Here is a 21509-nt window from a genome sequence, read left to right on the forward strand (position 1 = left end):
TTAGTTGTTAGTGTTTTATATTTCACATTATATTTCACAGCCAATAAATAGAGATCAACTTAAAAAATATATATATATATATATATATATATATATATGTGTGTGTGTGTGTGTGTGTGTGCGCGTGTGTGTGTGTGTGCGCGTATGTGTATATGTGTATATATATTTATATTGACTTGTCAGTAATGTGCAGAATTTTATTAACATTTCATCCCTATTTGGGTGTAACGGTACATAAACATGATGGTACTTCGGTTTTGACATCATGGTTCAGTATGGTTTCGTAACAGCAGGGGGAAATAACTAACCATAAAAAAATTTTTTTTTTTTTTTATTAAAGCGTGGTTTACTGAACAAGTTGCTGTTTTTTTAAATAAATCCAGTTTTCTGAAGAAAAGTTTTCTTAGGGATAAAAATCTACCTCAGTTTATGCTCTAAAAAGGGAGCCCTTTTACATTATTATAAGGATACAATGAACAACAGAGCCCAAGCTTAGATTCAATTACTATTTATTTTTAAATATAATAATCAACATTCAAATTACAAAATTGTATGCAAACATGTAAATTTCAGATAATGCAGTTTTTAAATTAACTTCTAAATCTAATTATAACATTTATATTTGTTGTTGAAATATAATCATTTACATAGTGGCTGTCATTACATGTTTCATAACAGATTTATTTTAACATACATTAAATAATTAAGACATCACTAACAGGTAAAGTAAAATATAATGAGTATATAGTCTAATATGTTTCGCCAAATGCTCTTCTCTAGACTTCATTTGTAGCGAACTAATGAGCTGTGGGCACTGATGACTTGCCTGAGGTAAATGAAATGCTACGTGACATTTTGTTTACAAGATGTTTTATTGACATCTTTCTGCGGTTGAAACATTGATTGAGCGATTACATGAGGCACAAGATGTTCATTCATGTTTATTTCAACTAGTAGTAAAGAGGAAGGGATGATCACACTCACTCGCACTCCACGCTGCCGTTTGACCTGAGGCACCAATACAGAGATCTGTCACGCGTCAAAACGGCATTTATTGTTTGAATTTCCTGAAAAAAAAATGGACATCATTTGAATGATGAGACTTTGTTTCTTATCAAAATAACAATATGTAAGACTGGTCATTTCCAATGAAGTTCCACTCGTGCAGTGGTTAAACCAATGCTGTATTTGTTTGGTACACATGCATATCGAACCGAAAGAAATATGTGTACCTTTACACCCATATTATTTATCACGTTTGAGCTATCCAAAATATTTAATAAACACCAAAGGGACAAGGAACATGTAGAATTTTGTGAATGATGACCATTTGTATTTTGCAGAAATTGGCAAATTAGTGTTGGCAGAGCTCTGTGAGCGCAGAGTCCTTGTAGATCAGTGTGAGGCTGAATATTGTTGCAGTTTTTGGTGTTAGAGAGCCATTTGTCACTCACGTCACTTCATAGTGTCAGTGCTGAAGTCTTAATCTGCCCTCCTTACCTCCCTCTTTTCTTCTTACAGCCCTCAATCCTATTATTCTTTCTGGGAAAACTCCTGAGATGTATAGAGCTCAGGAAGCATCAAGATCTTTGACATGCTTGTCAAATAGTGGCATTGTGGAGGTGGATAAAGGATACCAAGCACAGATTTCTCTGTTGGGGCTCTTCGCAGCCCTCCAAGCGAAGCATAAAGTTTGTTCACCTCTCAGCAAACCTCTCCTGTCTGACCTTTCAGAGGAGGAGAGTCACAATATCCCCCAGCAAAGCTGCACAGTCAGGCAGGTTCAGACCTCTCCACTTCTCATCAATCAATAAACACTTTATAAACACTGGCAGGCAGCTTTTTCTTTTCAGCCAGGTCATGACTCACATCAAAAGAGATTCACAGGTCATACCACATACTGAAAACTATCACACAGCAGTATCGAGAGCCTTGAGAAACCTATTTTATTTTGCAAATTCACTTTGGTAACTAGAACTAGCTAGAAGTACTTCCTAACTAGAAGTAACTTTTCAACTACATGTAAACTAACTCTCATTAGAGTATTAGTAGACTATTAGGTTAGAGTTAGGTTTAGGGTTAGTTGGATAAGTTGACTTGTTGCAAAGTTACTTATAGTCAGCAGAATATATAAAGGGGACTAATGAAATAAAGTATTACCCAAAAGCTATTTAGATGCTGTTTTTTGTTTGTTTTTTAGGTTTTGCTATGTAAAATCTTTAATTTAAAAAATGCAATCGTTATTACTTTCTCTTTGACATATGTAGGCCTCTGCTTAATGAAATGAATTGAAGCTTGTCACAGAAGTCCTTGTTGAGCGAGTAGGCGTTCCTGGAGTGTACTAGTGAAGTTTTAGAAGTTGGCCACATTCACTGAGGACAAGTTTTGTGATATGTGCCGTGAAATTTGCTCTGTGAAATATTAAAATTTGACAATGACTCACTGACTTGCTCCCTGCGTAAATGCAATATTAACAGCTGCTTAATTTATTATCTTACAGTATCAGTAACACTGAAATCAGGAACAGAATTTTACTTTTCTTTGTGTAGTTCGTATGGTTCTGAGTGGTGTCAGGAGACCAAATCTTTATATTAAGTGTTTCCAGTGTCTAGGTTAATTCTGGGTTTTGCCATTAACACTAAGCAGATTTTGGTAACAATTTATAATATGGTTATATTAGTTAACATGAACTAACAATAATATTTAATCATAGTTCATGTTAATTTCAACATTTACTAATACATTATTAAAATCAAAAGTTATATCTTAATATTTAATGGTCCTGAACTCAGATGAACTAACAATGAACAGTTGTATTTTTATTAAATTGTTAACAAGGATTCATAAATACTGTTGCAAATGTCTTGCTCGTTGTTAATTAATGGTAGTTAATGCATTAACTAATGATTTTTTTTGTACCACTGTGCCACAAACAATACTTTTTAAGAATTTTTAACATTTCAAGATGTATAAAAAACATTAAAAAACATTTAATTATGAGTGAGCATGAATTAACAAAGAGCAATAGTACATTCATTCATAAAAATTAACCTAGATTAAGAAATGCTGTAAAAACTATTGTTCATTTTTCGTTCATGATACCCAATGCATTAACTAATGTTTACATGTTGAACTCTCTTGTAAAGTTTTACCAAAATATTTTAGTATGATAACCGTATTTGTCATCTTAATATTTTGACCTTTCATTGAAAGCCAAAGTCAAAAGTGTCCATGTGTTCTGTCAGGTGACATTGTGAAATTATTAACAGCATTTACACTGTTAAAACAACATACATTCTCATCTAAACAAACCATTGCTTTCTGTCTGGACTCTAGGCAGCTGATGGGAGTAAACATAAGCTGTTTGCGGATGTGCCTTTAAGTACACCGTGTCACACATCATAGACCTTTTTGTTAATGATAGGCTGGATGAGCTTTGAATTTTATAGGCGGACCCAGCGCGAGTACATTTGAAACATCTCTTTGACAGATCACTCTGTATGGTGTGTATTTGGCTTGAACTGATGAGTAGTTCTGGCTTGTGTGGATGTTGTGCAACCATCAGCTGAAAAGCTAGCTTAAAGCTACCACTGATAGGCCATTAATGTGGGTCAACTTTAAGAATGAAGTATGAAAGAAAAGAGAGATTTGTATTACATGGCTTTTTGGATTGCAGTGTATTAGTATAGCATGCCTCATTTTCTTGAGAATGAATTCTCAGTCTTGGATATGGCTTTAGTAAACTCATTTTAATTGCTTCTATTTTGCAAATGAAGATGGACATTGGATCAAGTTCTTAGAACATGTCAGCGTTTTCAGCACCAGTCCTTGGGTAACGCTGGTGACAATGAAACCCAAATGTTACTGCAAGAACTCTAAATACTGTCAACAGTTTTTCCAGGAATCTTTAAAGAAATGACTCTGAGGTACTTGGGTTCTATTTAAAACTATTACTATTAACAACATTTTTGTAAATTGAATTAAAGCCAAAATAAAATAAAATATTGGATGAAAATGACAAAAGCACATAAAATTACTAAAAATATATAAATAAATGAGAACTGAAAATATATATAAAAAATAATAGTATATAAATAATACTAAAATAGCACTGGATCTGTGTGTTCCATTATCAGCTCTAGATGCTGCATTCACACTCTTGAGATGAAGTTTCATGTAATACCCTCTTCTTCATGTACTGATTTGATTGCATTGGCTCTTGAATAATGATTCACAGTAGGAGGCTTTTTTGAAATAAAGAGGCTTTTATAAATCACTCATTTAGTAGGCCTGATTCTCCTACTCTGCAACAGACATATAGTCATTTCACCAGTGTGTGTGTGTGTGTGTGTGTGTGGATGGGAGACTTGCTGCCATGACCTGTTGTGTGTGAGCGAGAGAAAGTTAATGAGTGGGTAAAGGGATAACAATGTTCCACAAGCATTTACTAAAGCTTAGTCTACTAGTAGGCTTAACCACTGACCTCAGTGCCTTTTCCCCTGTAGTTCTATGCTAATTTTTTCCCTCATACTACAAACTGAATTTGATTTTACTTTCCCATTGTGTAGAGTTTGCTATTGATATGCTTTTTAAAAACGCAATTTAGATTCACCTTTACGAAAGAAAAAAATAGTATCTCTCTTTTATCGCAATTGTTTATCCTAGACAGCAATGAGAGAGCATTGAGAATTAATGGAAACTTATGGTTATCATATTGTTCAGTCCCCCAGCATTCTCAGCATGTTTCTCTTTTGGAGTTTCGGAAGAGGTCTTAAAGTGTTAGTTACCCAAAAATCAAGCGTAGCCGTTAGTTCTGGCAGGTCAAGCTCGTTCAAGCTCGCATCAGCTGACCTTCAGCTGATCCCCATCTACCTATGGGAATACGACACTTATCTAAGCATTCAGTCAATCATCTTTGACGATAGTGGTCCTGACAGAAATGGAAATTCTGTCATGTTTTATCTCACCCTCATGTCGTTCCACACCTGTATGACTTTTGTTCATCTTTGACATGCAAATGAAGACATTTTTAATTAAACCTTAGAGATTTTTGTCCCTCAGTGTTTGTATGTGAATAGATAAAACCGTTTTGAAATGGCATAAGGGTGAGTAAATTATGAACTTTACATTTAATGATATCACAAACTGCTCACAAAATATGCAATCAAACGATTTTATGATGAATTTGTCATCAGGTTCTTACAAGACCAAATGATCTGAGCCATGCCATCCAGTTTAACTAATAATAAACAATGTCTTCTCCCTTCAGTTATCCTAGGCAATTTTCGGGAAAAAAGCATCTGAGAAAAAGTTGATACTTAAATGAAACATAACCATTTGTCTCTTCTTCACTGGCAAAACAGATCTGAGTGATCAGCTTCTGGAGGTGGTGGGTTTGGAGGGAGCCATCGAGATGGGTCAGATCTACACAGGTCTCAAGAGCGCTGGGCGGCGCCTTGCACAGTGTTCTAGTGTCACCATCAGGTCAGCAGTTCATGCCTGTCCACATTCACGTTGACTAAAAGTTCAGTATTTGTTCAACTCATAGACAAACACTCTGATTATTTGTGTCCATGGCTCTGAAACATCTCTCTTCCCCCTCCCCCTCAGCAGGACATCCTCTCTTGGCCAGTGCAGCTAGTAAATCAGACCTTTGACCTGCTGTCACTCGCTTTGCCAACAGCTCTAACATTCTGGAGCCGCTCGTACTTATGAATAATGATGTTTGTAGCATGTCTAAACACACACACACACACACTCCTGACGTATGCTAATGAACCGGTGGAGACTTAACACTTCTGAGGTGCTAGTTCACAAGTTTGTGTTGCCGTGGCCTGCTTCACTTAAACACTCATAATGACCTTAACAGTTAGTTCAGAATTGAAGCGAGGTGGTTATTCACAATTTTCGCTGATGTTTTCTCACCTATACACAGGGCCGTTCTGCCTATGACCTAATACTTTCCGTAATAGGCATTAATAGTGCATTCATCATGGTCATTCTCCCATACTGTGTTGCTTTAACTTGTAGTGGCCCTGCTGAAAAGACTAAAGTAACTTTTTGTAACTGTGTGTATGTGGGAATGGAGATTCTGAACTGAGTGAGTGTGTTAGTTTAGAGAGTAAGGGGCTTGGCTGGGAACGGGGCTGTGGGAACAAAGAGCACAGTGTTCAGAGCCGTGTAGGAAAAGTGTTGTATAGGAGCCTCGTGCCCGCGATCTGCCTGGTCAGTGACCTGACCCGTAACAGCTCTGTCTTTTTTTCTCTGCCCTTGTCTCTATGTCCACAGGACGTCCCGGCTGCTGCCCATGCAGATTGATGGGGAACCGTGGATGCAGCCTCCATGCACGGTCAGCTCATTTGATTTTGCTTTTATTTTTTAAAAAAATTTGTGAATATCTTAAACAGACTTTTTCATGACCCATACCAGCCAATGTGTCCAACACTAATTAAACAATACAACACATTTCACTAATGCTTTAGGCTGATTTCACCTACAACTCAATTGCTTGGTCCAAACCTGAGTTTGAGGTCTGTACATTTGAGTCCGACCCACAATACAATTAGGTCATGATACATCATTAATTGCACGAGTCTAACCTGAACATAGTCCAAGTGGAGTTTTGAGCCAAATATTATGTAAAACGGACTCTGATCCAAAACCAAAAGTTGATTTTAAAAATATGATGGAGTCTTGGTTTGTGCACATTTTCTGACACATTGAGTTGACACAGACATGGGTGATAAAACTTCAAATCAGCTTTTTGGTATTTTTTAATTTACATTTTCTTTTATGCTTTTATCTAAAATAAATTACACTGCATTCAAGATTATTTTTGTTTTGTTTTGTTTTTTTGTTTGCAAGTACTTGTTGGTTCTGTGGAGCTGCAACAGAATAACTCTGCATTACTACATCCGAGTGGCAAAAGATTCTAAATAAAAACCATATTCTCTGCTTTTAAAGTTCCCAATGTGATGTAATGTGAAGTCAGATACACTCAATGCTCAGTGATAGAGCAGGACCTTTTCTCCATCTCAGAAAATTGCCTCCTCCGGTCTGTTGCAGATTTGTACATTCACCCATCCCAGCAAGCAGACTGTTAATTAAAACACTGTCATGTCACACCCTGCCATTGACTGATTATGTCATTAAGAGAGGGGAATAAACATGCAGCTTTCCATCTGCACGTAGCGCCAACACAATGTCCTCCGCTATATATACATCTCTATCAGCGCAAGCTCTATAAAAAGTGTGCCGCTGTGCTTTTAGTCCTCTCTAATTTGCCCAACTGTGCAGAGGGGAACATGGGATGTTATTTCAGTTTCAAGGTCAGCTCTCACTTTCTCAAATTTGTGCCTGTTAATCTGGACATGTGTGACTTCTGTCAGCTCATTTGCTGAATGTGAGCGAGACAACTGCTTAAAACAGTGAGTAATTAACAAGCAGAAGGATTTAACCAACTGTTCAGATTTGGTTGTCTTCAGAGAATAATCTTGCCTTCTTTCCTGCAGATACGGATCACGCATAAGAACCAAGTTCCCATGCTGCTGGGACCGCCACAGAAAACATTCTTCTTCTTCAAGAAGCGCAACAGAAGTCGGGACTAGATGTGGGACTCCAAAATTCAACCACTCTTCTACAATCATACAAACACGCTCAAACATCTCCACCTTCCTCAGCTAATTCTTCGTCTTTGGCAGGTGGCAGCCAAAGAGAAGACACCTTTCAATCACTTTTGTGAGACAAATCAATACAAATACAACACTGTAATGGGCCTCTAATGGACTCCATCTCCCAACACATTCAGATGTTCATAGGCTGAACCAGTTGAACGGACCCTCTCTGAGTGTCATGACCACTTCCTGTGTCTTATCATCCAGAACGTCTTATCACAGGCTTGTGACCTGTAAGCTATGACTCGATTCCAACTAAATCCCCCCTACCAGTAGGCCACTGCCTTGGGATCACACTGTGTGCCCTCTCCCTCCTCTTGAGACGGCTCATCAGAAGATACTGCCAATTTCAAAGAGAAAAAGAGAGGGAGGAGCAGAAGTGAAGAGACTCGCCCAGTAAAGGGAAAAGAAGTGTGTTCAAGTGAAAAGAGAAGGAGCGCAAGAGACACCCTGGCATGATAATGTTCTTTGCATGAGAGTTGGTGGTGCACATATGGACGTCACTGGGCCCGGGAACAAACTTTCCTCCTAAAGGAGCTCACTGAATTATACATCAGTGCATGCAAAGCACTCATTCCAGTGCCTCTCCAAGGCCCTGCAACATGCCATCACTAAAGAGATGAAGCAGCACACTCATCCATTATGATAAGATTATAAGATGTTTATGGGGGTCTGCTGATAGAGTTAGGTCAGACTGGCCTGAATGAGATTAAACATTTCAGCTTCTGTTGTTTGCTCTGGGCAGTTCTGGTGTTCACCCTCAGGCCACAAAACTGACCAGTGCAAGTTTTGTTACAGTTAGCTGGATGTTCATTTATTCCCATACTGCCCTCTAAAACAACAATGCTAGCGTTCAGTGTGGAGAATGGACCTAAGGTCTTTCAAAAATGCAAGGAGTTTAGAGAATCAGTGGACTAAAAGAGTTTTACCAATTAGCATTTATATCGTAGCAATGTGGCAATCTGTGCAATAATTTGATGATTTTATCTTATTTTTTAAGCCAAATCAAAATAGCGTGCCATTAAGTTTGGGAGTAGATTCTGTGTGATTTTCCCTGTCGATTAAAAACATCTTACACCAGCCTATGCTGGCTATGCTGGTCTGCTGGCTAGTTTCAGAGGATTTTGGGCACTTTTCAGCTGGTCAGGCTGGTAGACTTGCAGGTTACCCAGCTAGACCAGCTGAAGACCATCGTAATAGCCTTTTCACACCAACATGAACGTACAGCATGGAAATCCGGTCCAGTTTTCGCATGTGATTTCTTTGTCTGTTCAGACCAATGCGAAAAATGGAAGAATGACTGAATGAAAAATGCAACTTAACTTTATGACAGTAGGTGGCGCTTACAGAAAATGAGTTTTATGTAACAGCAGCGACTCAGGACATGTGACCAAAAAGTGTGAATCGTATTGGTTGGCTGGTTTTCTTGTGTTGGACATTTCTGTATATAAAAAAAAAAAAATCTGTGTGAATGTTTGTCTAAATCTGAGCAGAAGCATTAAAAGCCGTTCATTCAAATTAAAATGTTTATCACACTGAATTTTCGTCTTGGTGTGAACAGGCCTTACACCAGCTAAGACCATCAAATCAGTTTAGGCTGTTTTAAGCATTTTATCAGCAAAGTACGATTTTAATAATTTTTTTATATAACAATAAGGACATAATGGTAAAACTTTAAGACAAGGATCAATTTGTTAACATTTGTTAATGTATTAGATGTCGACAGCTAACACTGAAAATATATTTACAGTCTTTAATAATATAGATTAACCTTAATTTATAAACTCAATTGCTTGGTCCAAGTTCATTTCCACCCCATAAATGTATGCTATTGTTCATTGTCAATTCATTTATATTCATATTATGCTAAACAATATTCATTAATACAACCTGAAAATCTATGAATATGTTGCATACATTATTAACATTGACCAGTAGTAATAAATCCTGTAAAAATATTAATTGTTCATTGATGCATTAACTAATGTTAACAAATTAAATATTATATTTTGTTACAGAAATAATAGTTTAAGGAAAAATATGCTAAACATTTCTGAAAAACCTAAGTCTCCATTCAGAGGCGGGCTGAAATCGAGCCAGCGCTGGTATTAACACTGAATCCTCTGGTCCCCGTCTGTCACAACAAGCTACTGCAGTGGGGTTTGATTTACTGCTGCATGGACGGAGCCTAAATTTAGCTTCCTATTTCAGGGCATGAAACACTATTCCTAATTGCAGCATGAAAACATCAGCTCGCAATTTCAGGTCGACAGTCAAGCAGGTTTGAAAGAGGCCTAGATGAATGCAGAAAACAGAAGTTACTTACAGTTGCCGTCAACAACAGTGACTTCAAGATCCAAAAAGTGAGCTTTGTAATCTTTTAGCCGTTCGGAGAAGGCCCGTAAAGAGTATTTAATTTAAAGATGCCCACTATGTATCAGTATTTGTATAAATCAAGAGCCTTGTGTGCATATATATGAATGTGTTTAAAGGTATAGCTTAATATAATATCAGAGATTAGCAGTGATACCTAATGGGTCACATGATTGACTGTAGCCATCAGGCAGATGTTCCTGATATAGATCAACATGCAGTGATCATCAGATGCTTTCGCAGTGTGCCGTAGGGTGTTGGAACTGTATATACATTTCACCAATACACAGAACTGGGGTCAGATTGACTTAAAGTTCATGTGTCGGCTTTGGAAACTGAGCGCAGGTTAATGTTCCCTTTAAAGAACACTGAACCGCAGAAGCTACGCCAGTGTCCTAAAAATGCTAATCTCTCCATATGACCACAGAACCATCACCTCCAGCCAGTGGGTCGGTTTATCATAGAAGTTAATGGTGGATTTGGCTAAAAGAGCCCCATTGTTTCTGTGGTCATTGGACAGATGGTTTATCCTGCGTGACAGTCTGGCGGTTTGGTTACAAGTGCATGTTTACAACTACTTTTCATTTTACAGTTTAGAATGATTTTAAACAGTCATGTATATATAGAAATTGTTTATATTTTCTCTAAAGTTTAACCACCGCATGCCTGTTGAAACAAAGAAGACAAAGATGTCTGCTTGAAGAGAGACCACGCTGATTGTTGCTACTTTATTAGTTTCACATGATTATATTTTTGAACCCTATCCAGGCCCCTTGTATCCATCTACTGATCTTTTCCTCAATCAGTTAGTAGCATGTTCATTGTACAAGTACCTCTGTGGATGTTCTTTGTTCTGTTTTGTATTTTGTAGACTGAGGTTTGCCGCCAATGTATGCTGATCGATGGGCAACTGAGGAATGTCACGTTTGGGAAATGTCATTTCTAAATCGTACTGATGTCACCTGTGTCATTTCTGTGAATAACTGATAGCCTTAACTTACCAATACAAAATAGCGTTTTGCCTGGAGCAAAGACTTTTGCAATACAAGTCACTAAGAAAAGAACAAAATAGGGGGGGATAAAATGAGAGGTCAACATCTGTTTTGCCGTGTTGCAATAACTCATTTTTGTTAGTGTCATCGTACCCGCCTACATGCTCTCAGAGAAAAGTGGTGATAGAGCGATGTCCTGCACATCACAAATGAGCTCCATGATGTCTCTGACACCACATATGTCTTCATTTGTGGACTAGGTGGCTTTTATCTATTATTTGTAGCTGTCCTAAAATCTACCCATCACTGTCTCTTTTATCATAACAACAATACGATTCTATCTGTCAAAACCGTGCTGCCTCTTGCAGGGTTGTGCTCTATTCAGAATTGAATTAAGAATGCTTTTTAAATTCTGAACTTGAGGTTTTGAATTAAAAATGAACTGTAATTCAAAGAAGTTCATATAATTTTAATGTATAACTAGAATAACTGTGCAGCTTGACAGCCTTTTTTTAAAGTTTTGCAGAGACGTCGTGAAGTTTAGGGTTTGTTGGCCTCCCGGACCGAGAGAACGATGGATGGAAGGAAGGATGCATTGCCTGTTGAATTTCTTTGAGTTACAATTCAGTACATTCCTCTTCCTGTCATCCCAAATTCGTGTAGGGCATGGGCAATTCTATTTCAATTCAAACTCGTGAGTTGAAAAGGAGACTATTTATTTATTAATTTTTTTCAGTTCTGAATTTTGCCCAACCCTGGCATCTTCAGACCAAATCAGGAAAGATTTTTAAGGATGGTGAACTAGAATCCTGGACTCAAATATGAAGAGACAGTATGGCTTATCTCAGTGTAGCTCCATTCTTAGCTGGGTCAAATGAGCGCCACTGATGCAGTAGAGCCCATATCAACCCTGAATGTGATGTTCTACATGTGTGTTTAACTCACTGTCTTATTCCTGCCTTTAGGGTTAGTGTGGTTTGTAGCAGTCCATCTGTGTGGTAGGCAACAAGGTTCAAGGACAGGAGTCCTGCAGACTGAGATGGGGTTAAAGGGTGAGTCGTGCCCTTGAAAGACCCTCTTAGACTCTGTTACTCTGGTTCTTGTAAGCTGTTGGCATCCATGTTATTGGACAGAAGAGTTTTATTGAATAAATGGAGAGACTGAAGCTTTGCGTCTGGTGTGGGTCATTGGGTGGCTCGGCTGGGTTGCTTACTCACATCCGGCAAAGGCGCCCGACACAATCCTCTACTTAACGTGATTGAATTTCAGTTCACACAATAAATCACAGATTTTGGTGCTCCTGTGCTGATGATATGAGGCACTCGGGGGAAATACTGTGAGCTTTTAGCGCTGTACTTAAGATCCACACAGTTCAGTCCTCATGTCAGCGCACTTTCACACTTGCTTCCATCTCTCAGAAAACACCTTCAGTCATGATTGCAACTGCAAGACATTGGCAGATTTTTTAATTCAATCTTTCCAAAGTAATGGGTGTGTTATACTGTACCCATTATACTGTATGCCACATCACTGCTGACCCTGCACACTGAAGTGAGAATCTGTAATGAGGTTTTGTGGACTCCTCTAGACTCTGACGATTGTACCTTTTAGGGGGCAAAATTGAGTATGCTCAAAGGGTGCTAATAATATGCACCCTTTAGATTTAGATTTGGTACATAGGTGCGCCTTTGGAAGGTATTGCCCCAGATACAAGCTGTTATTGTGATATAACCAAACATTAAATCCTGCAGGTTTCATGAAATAAATTAAAGAAATGATCCAGCTTCACTACAAGTTAAACTCAACATTATGCTACACTCTTCAAAATAACGTTTCCAAAAGGGTGTTTTCACAGTGAGCTTAACATGATTTTAGTGTGTAAAAATTGTTTGTAGCCATGACAATATAGCGACATAAACCTTAAAACATCCATAAAAATTAATGTAAGTGGTTTTATGAAATTAGCTTCACGAATATTCCTAAAAAATACTCCCTTCACTAGCGGGGTATCACACATTGCAACACTTTAGAAATAAATAGAAAGAGGACATCTTATCAATGGGAAAATATATGTTCATGGATAATTCATAATATCACAACACTTGCAGTGTCATTTACAGTACCAGATAGTTGTCGTGTGAGGCTGTATGACTGTTTTAGTCAGGCAGCTCTGTGGCCTCTGCACTTGTAAATACAGCCGTTAGAAGAAAAATGCGGATGACACAACAAGCTGTGAGCTGGGGCGAAGCCTACGCGTCTTGGGTGTGCAAAGACACTGAAGCAGGAATTATCTCTCCATGAACTATTAATAGTCATCAAGTCCCTCTCTTTGGGAGAGCACAAGTGGCCTGAGGCTGCGTTAACCTTCATTCCACTTCATTAACTGTCTGTACCAAGCTGATTTTACAGTATTTTCAGGGTGTATTCAGTTATTCAGCACATGCCAATCATATAACATGGATTACATACAATTACAAGGTTTAAAAGTTTAGATTTTTCTGTGTTATAATATAATATGATACCGGTGTCGGGATCAGATTTGCTGCTCTTTCCATCACCCCTCATTTAACTCTATTGTCATGTGCTGTACCTCTCCTTCCATGGATTAGCCCACATTTCCAGAGAAGGGCAGGCTGCCAGAACTGTCACACTGACCCAGTCATGGGCATCCCTTCTCATTATCAGAGTGAGTGATAGCGGATCTTCTCAATATTTGTCCCTAAAAAAATGTAAGATATCAAAGAGACGTGTCCTGCTGATGCCTGTGTCACCACCACTCAGAATTTAGGAAGCAGAATAGTGGAAATACAATATGCTCTTGGTCACCCCCTTCCCACATCCCACCACATTAGTGAAAGGTGCTAAAAAAAGGAGACCCTGACAGCTCGGCAGAGCTGAAAAGCCCAGCTTTAGCAGCGTCAAGCAGGAGAAACAATGACACCAGTAACTGCATACTGCACATCTTGTTCATGCCATCATTGTCCTCCTGTGAAAGTGGGCTCTGCTCGAAAGCCAGAAAGATTTTGAAGATTATCCTCCTCACACTTGACGCAGGATTTCTCTCCCTCTCTTTTTCACAGAAACCACTTCGTTAAATATAGAATCTAGGACATCTGGCCTTGACCACAATAATACATTGTAAATCCCTTGCACATCACAAGATTGTGCAGTTCATTGTGTAGCACAGTGTTTCCCAACCTTTTTTTAGTCGCGGCACCCTTTGGAAATTTTCAGATATAATAATAATAATACTCTTTTTTTTACTTTGAGTAAAATTAATGTTTGTGCATGGTTAGCAATACTTGTTTTATTCAACAACAAATTAGAATAATAATAAAAATGATTTAATAATAAAATAACAGCAATAATAATAAACTTATCATCAGTATGCTATATTATTATTAAATAATAGAATCTAATTGATTTGTTGTATTGCCTATTTTAACATTTTTATTTTAGATTTTTACTAATTAATTTTCTGACAGTTTATTTTGTAGAACAGTCTTTTCAAGTAATGTTAACCACAGACAATTTTTCTATTCACAAACTGAAAAGTACTATTCTAAAATCCTGTAGGAAATTCCACAGGGAACCCATGGCGAACTAGTCCTCAAACTAATAATATTCAATGTGTATACTCACATTTTGAGCTGTTTGGAAAGTTTGTTGAGACATGAAATAACCAATGATATTCGTTTACCTCATTTTGCTTGTGCGCAGCTCACTTTGTTTTAGCCTACCTAGTATACTTTAATAGCTTTTTAGTGAATTGTCCTCCAACTTCTGATGTGTTTTGCTGGCGAATCTACTTCTGGCTCTCTGGCCCTTTAAGAGCCTCTGGAAACGTGCGGGGAAAAATCTTGAAAGTGAATGAAACTCAGCCATTCATAAAAATAGGACAGACGAGGCTTCGATTGGTCGTTGAGCGCTTCATACATATTCCGAGTCATGCTCGCAAATCATTGGTTTAGACATGTGAATGACGTGCGCTCGGAGCCAATGGGCTTCCAGATTCAAATACATCTCGAGCCCAGGGGAAAACCGTGCAATCCATTTACAAAACCTCATTCAAGTTTTGAGTGTCGGAGAGAGCGCATCCATCGATCAGTGCGAGCGGACTGCATCCGTTTGGGATTAAAATCTGAAGCGTGTTTTTTTTAGTCCACTGCGAGAGGCGCTTCATCTATACGGTGAGTTTAACCCTCATTCCTCTAACATTTACACCGCATTCACTGAAATATCGCTTTGAAAGCGGTTGTTTCTGCGCAGCGCGTAAGTTTTTCGTGGGCTTGCAACTGCAAAAACAGCTATCTCGCCTTGGGGGAAAGCGAACGCCATTTTCTCCAAGAGAGGGATTATACTGTTTGGCAACCATTTTAATGCATGAAGTTTTTCATATCATATTTTGCGCCGTTGCAGTCGTTACAGAAGCTTGTGCGCTCAGCATTACTGACATTTAGTTGAGGTCGGTGCAGCCTGAACAAGTGTGGGGTTTTGTGAATGGAGGTCTCTCTTTCCCCCCTTCACGGATCGAGTTTCACTTCATTGGGAAAAAACAAGAGGCCGTCAGCGGGCTCAGAGTGGGAGGAGGTCCTCACCCCTGTTCAGTCTTATATTTACTTTAAGCATTTAATTTAAGGGTAGATTTGTTTCCCCATAATAATACACAAAATGCGTGTTGTATTTGGAAAAGTCTCTTTATTCTAAAAGGAAAAAATATGCTAGAGATTTCAAGTAATTTTTTGTTGCTGACTAGCATTATTGGTCATTATTTTTTGTGTGTGTGTGTGTTTTAGTTGATTCTTATTTATTGTTATTGTTCACGCGTTTTTGGAGTAACGTTAACAAAGCTGTGGATTTAAGTATCGTTCATTCTACGCTCATTTTAAAGCCGCTCAAGTTTTCCGGTCGTTTATTGGCTCGTGGAAGTTGTTGGCATTTTAAAATTCATTAATATTTATTTTATATGTTAGTTAGATTTACATAGTTTCTCATCTAGTACGATTTTGTAGGTGTGCATGTCGATATTAAATATTAAATAATAAATAATAAAAATAGAATGATACAATAAAAATTGTTATTTTTATGAGGTGTGTGTATGCATACACACTCACTCACACACACACATCATAAAGTGTAACGGTAACATTTTTACATTTATTTTTTATTTAACAATTACGCTTCACAAGATAGGTCAGCATAATAAAAATGCAATAAATACCTTCAAAAATAAACAATAATAAAATAATATATAATTACACTAGAAACAAAAAAAATACATTGAAAGTATCAAGTAAAGAATTGTTGTTTTGTGGAGAAGCATCACGAGAAATGCTGGCATCGTCCTCACAGTCTCCCCTTCCTACTGTGCAGTTGATCCAGTAAGTTAGTATCCAGTGTTCCTCAGAATAGATGCTTGGCCAACAATTCAATTTTTTATTGTTTATTCGTGGACTATTTATATACGTGGGATATCACTTATAATGTATGCTTTCCATTTTCCTCAGTTTATCTTAATATGTTCATGATTCTTTTCATAGTCTAATCAGAGGCACAGATGGTTGGCTTTGCTTATGTAAGGTTTAAGTTCATCTCTACTGTGGATTGCATTACGCAGCTCTCTCTCTCTCTTTCTCTGCCTGTCTGTCTTTACTCATATGCTCTGTCAGGAGCAATGCTGTGATGGGTAACGGAGAGAGAAGGGGGGAATGAATATACAGGATCAGATGGATCTGAGGGTTTTGTTAGCCTCTATGCTGGGCTTGGTGTTTTGATGTGGGACACACTTGACTGTCCAGTAGATCTACTGTGTGATTCATCAATTTTTTTCTTCTTCTTTAGATAAAACAGAAGACCCAGAGAGGTCAATATAACAATCGCTTTTAAGCGAAGACCCTTTTCTGGGAGCCTCTTTGAAGACCCAGGTGACATGGACAGATTTTATGACCAGCAAGTACCATTTATGGTCCCACCAAATGTGAGTAAATTTCTACTTTTCAGTAGATGCGTGAAGCTAATGGTGTTTTGTTTTTCAACATTAAATTAGGCAACACTGACCAAAGTGTTTTTCCACAGCAAAAGTCATTACAAGTGGAGGAACCGTATAGCCACGCAGTTAATGACAGAAAAAGAAAGTTAGTAGAGACTGAACTCGCTCAGGACACAGAGGGTAATTTCAACCTAATGAACATGACTAATGCATGCTTGGCAGACAGATCTGATTATTGAGATACATTAACAGCAAGAGAGCAGAAGTGTTTGTGCTCAAAGTAGTTTGATCGATGCTGTGGTTGTTGAAGGCTGCCTTTCATTTATCAAATACTTGGAGCATAGTGGCTTTTCATGCTTTTAGACTGTCTTGTCTTTGCCTGTCATCCGCAGAACTTTTCCAGGACCTCAGCCAGCTGCAAGAGATCTGGATCGCAGAAGGTTTGTAACATTTCATTTCATGCATGTCATTTTTGCTTTGTCGTGCAGCTGACAATTAAATTTTAGACTCCTGAATATTTATTATTATATATGCATGTGGAATATATAATTTCCAAGTGATCCACTTTATCCCAGCTGCTGTTCATTTTTCATGACACTCTGGCCATTTAATTTGGTATTTGCGCCAGTGTCCAAAAAGTTGGCACTGAGATGGCTGTTCATTTCTAGATGAACAAAAAATACAAAAATAAACATTGTCTGACAAATTTGACATTGATCCTCAGATTGTTTATCAGCAGGGAGCATGGTTTGCAACTCTTTCATGCTCTCCAATCTCTCTCCACAGCTCAGGTGCCCGATGATGAACAGTTTGTCCCAGATTTCCAGTCGGAGAGCTGTGAGTACCTTGAGATGTATTATTTATTCTCCTTGGCAGTGTACTTTGGATGCAGTCCAGAGAGGGCTAGGGAAAACGGCAGAGTCTGAACTCTTGGAGCTATTTATTATTCATCTCTTGCTCAAATTTAAAGCCAAAGTTTCATGGGAAACAAAGGAGATCTTAGACTAAGGATGGTGTCGAGTGGCCAGACAATCTCGTTGATTGGAGTTGTTGAAGATGCCAGCAGTCATACTCGCAAATGGAGCTCATAATATAGTGCATATTGGATATTTTAGCATGCATTAACTTTTAAAGAAATTGATTTGCTCTTTAACTTGGTCAGTGGTGTAACACCCCCACACACTCAACCAAATAGTGCTTTGATTTATTAGGACTTAAATGGTCTTTCCGCTTTTCATTCTTGCCTGAATCCTCTCAGCGAGACTACCTATTTTTTCAGTGAAATCAGCCGATTGGTATCAGCATCACGTGATCCAAGCTCATAATCAGATTTCACACTTTCATGCACTCCGTTCAGCCTCTGGAATGGAACGGATTCCATCGGGAAGGGTGAGTGGAAAAGGCTTCCCCCCCACAGCCTACCTAAACCCACCAAATCCACAGCCACTGAAGCTCATTTCATTGAGGGTTCCCAGTCCAAACGCACCCAATTTGTTAGAGCCTGGCCTCAGGAATCAAAGCCAAAGGAAATACTTGAGGAATGCTCGGCGGAGCATTTTATGTTATTTTTTCCCCCGTTTTGTCTCTGAAGTTTGTTTTTGTTTTCATCTGATGTTGAGGCTAGGAGACAGGGTGTGTGTCCAAGGGCATGCATTTTGGTCCAGTTTTGCATGTCAGTGTGGCGTTACTGAAAAGGTTTGTGACATGCTGTTTATAAAATCAGCCACTTTTTGAATGTAAGCCATAAGTCTCCTCTTGCGGCATTCCAGTGCAAACTTTTCTTACAGTCTTTTCAGTATCAATGGGTCATCTGGACATCACATGGCACCCCATGCCCTCCTACACTCTCCCAGTACCGTATCAATGAGTGGCGGCCACTTCTTTAGCAATAACCCCAGTGACCACAGAGCAGAAAATCTTCTCACTTTGACAGTTTACTTTTGATCGTTTATGTGGAAGAGAGCATGTCATTTACTCACTTTTGGTTGTCTTTGAAACAAACAAATTACATTTTTAATGAAAGCTGAGCGACTTCGGTCCTCCCGCTGAAAGTTCACACCACAAAAATGTAACAGCAAAACGTGCATTAAGAGACACTAAACGTAATCCATCTGAATAGAGCAGTTTAATCCAAGTCTTCTGAAGAGACATAATTGCTTTATATATAATGAACAGATCTTTATTTTTATTCACATATCAATGCACTAATCAATGCACATATAGAACACATCAAATGTGGTCCTTTTTTGGGTGTACTAACACTTTAACGCATGCTTTGAGTTTTCACGTGCTTTACCTAGTTTCTTATAATAAGTGTGGTCTGGGTGATTTATCTGCCTCGACTTGTGTGGATCCAGTTGCGTTGGCCATTATGTGGCGCCGGATATGAGAGCTTGATGCAGAGATCCAGGGGCTAATGGTTACAGTGCGGGAAGGAAAATCATTCGCAATCATTGAATTACGACCACACTGATTCATGAGTATTGACTCGGCTATGATGGAAATCTGAGGGGAGCGCTTTGATTGCATGTGTTGTTCTACACCATGATACTGATGGGCAGAACGAAGAGCTTTTATGCCTCGCAGTCGATTGTCATTACTCGTGAAATATGGTGGTTTAATGGTGGAGAAGAACGTCCTTCTGAGGCGTTTCACCACACTTCTGTTGATGTGTTCGATTGGACACTCTGCTTCATTAGAAACATCTCCTTCTGCTCTTTTCTCTCACAGTGATGTTTCATGGTTCACCACCGGTGAAGATCAAACGGGAACTGAGTCCTTCCAAAGAGCTCTCCCCCTGTAGCCAGGATAGAAGTCCCATACCATATGGAGAGAAGTGCCTTTACAGCTACAGGTACTTTCTTAGATATCCATCTCAGTGTCATTGAGATCTTCTTGTCAGCATGGTGACTAATTGTCTTAATTTTCCTCTAAACAGTGCCTATGAAAGGAAGCCCACAGCTGGGTTCAAGCCATTGACTCCTCCCTCAACGCCTGTCTCGCCTTGTGGCCCCACCAGTGCTCTGGGGACACGTCCCCTGCATGAACAGACTCCTCCCCCCATCTCCAACACAACATTAGGGCAGCGTCTCCTTCATGGGCAGCCTTCAATGACCAAGTCCACCCCCAGCCAGCAGGCACTCCCTCACCACAGCCAGAGCCCACCTTTTGCAGTACCCTGTCCACCCCTAAACCGTGACACTCACTTCAATAATGAACCTAGGTCAGTCTCTGCATGGTTTCAGGACATTTGAACTATATTTCAATTTACTATATTTTTACCTCAGTGGAATACTTTAAACCTTTATTTATAGTTTTCTTGCCTTACTATGAATATGAAGGGCAAAAATTATCTACATGTGTATGAATAAATAAATTATATATATATTGTATTTTATTTAATGTAAAATGTAGTATACGTTTATTGGGATGCTGTATTGCCGTTGAAAATTTTGGGGTTGGTAAGATTTGTTTTATTTTTTTTTTATTTGTTTGAAAAATGCTTACCAATGCCGCATTTGTTTGCTCAGAAATAAACAGTAATGTTGTATAAAAAAAATATATATTTTTTTTAAATCACTGTTTTCTATTTTAATATATTTTCTTTTATTGAAAAGGAAAAGCTGAATTTTCGGCAGAAGTAATCTTCAGTCTTCAGTGTTACATGATCCTTCAGAAATCCCACTAATATGCTTATTTGGTGCTCAAGAAACATTTCATTATTATCAGTGCTTAATGTTTTTGTGGAAACTGTCATGCATTTTTTTTTTCAGAATTCATTGATCAATAGAAAATTAAAAAAAACAGTTTATTTGTAACATTATAAATATCTTAACTGTAATTTTTTATCAGTGGTGGAAAGAGTACTGAAAAAATATACTCAAGTAAAAGTACCATTACCTTCCAAAAAATGTAGTGTGAGTAGAGTAAAAGTACTTGTCCAAAAAACTACTTAAGAGTAAAAGAATAGCCTATTTAAAAGTACTCATGAGTATTGAGTAGTGAGTACTGAGCTCTGGATTCTACCCCCTCATAATAAACGCTGTACACCGCAATTGATACATTTTAAAAACGTTGTACATTCTGTAATTCACATTATCTTTTTTGTCATAAAGAATGAAGAATATCTATCATCCAGCAGTTTTAATTTTGACTGCCAACTCTTTAAAATACATCAAAACAGCACGGAAACAGTATTCAGTTGAAGAAAAGATGAAAGTTATTCTCAGTACAATCATCCACATTTAAATCATAAAGTTTGAAAAAAAAAAATTTTCTGAAAGTAATATTCAGATGCAACGGGGGAAAAAACGGAATAAAAAAACATGAAACTTGTAAATAAAATAATCTGATATATAGCCTATGTACTATTTAATAACATATAGCCTAGTTTGATATATGAATTGGGTGTTCGTCAAAGATTGCATGCGGTCGGAGATTCCCGTGTTTACAGCTCCATAAAATAACCTACTGGAAGCTCTG

The 21509-nt window shown here is 38.2% G+C and overlaps 2 protein-coding genes across 3 annotated transcripts in view; both read left to right on the plus strand.

Annotated features, from left to right (window-relative positions):
* Positions 1–9734, plus strand: part of LOC107658284 (diacylglycerol kinase beta-like) — a 95462-nt gene extending 85728 nt beyond the window's left edge. For both annotated transcript variants that reach the window (XM_016446782.1, XM_016446784.1), the window contains 3 exons: positions 5364–5484; positions 6289–6349; positions 7512–9734. In XM_016446782.1, the coding sequence (XP_016302268.1) occupies positions 5364–5484; positions 6289–6349; positions 7512–7607 (278 nt within the window). In that variant the 3' untranslated portion in view covers positions 7608–9734. The remainder of the gene's footprint in view (positions 1–5363; positions 5485–6288; positions 6350–7511) is intronic.
* A 5356-nt stretch (positions 9735–15090) lies between these two features.
* The window catches only part of LOC107658285 (ETS translocation variant 5-like), a 12958-nt gene continuing 6539 nt past the window's right edge, over positions 15091–21509 (plus strand). The window contains exons 1-7 of the mRNA XM_016446785.1: positions 15091–15228; positions 16880–17015; positions 17114–17207; positions 17420–17467; positions 17814–17864; positions 19758–19881; positions 19966–20250. Of these exons, the coding sequence (XP_016302271.1) occupies positions 16968–17015; positions 17114–17207; positions 17420–17467; positions 17814–17864; positions 19758–19881; positions 19966–20250 (650 nt within the window). The 5' untranslated portion in view covers positions 15091–15228; positions 16880–16967. The remainder of the gene's footprint in view (positions 15229–16879; positions 17016–17113; positions 17208–17419; positions 17468–17813; positions 17865–19757; positions 19882–19965; positions 20251–21509) is intronic.

This window comes from Sinocyclocheilus anshuiensis, unplaced genomic scaffold, assembly GCF_001515605.1.
Source record: "Sinocyclocheilus anshuiensis isolate Anshui unplaced genomic scaffold, SAMN03320099.WGS_v1.1 scaffold263, whole genome shotgun sequence".
NCBI lineage: Eukaryota > Metazoa > Chordata > Actinopteri > Cypriniformes > Cyprinidae > Sinocyclocheilus > Sinocyclocheilus anshuiensis.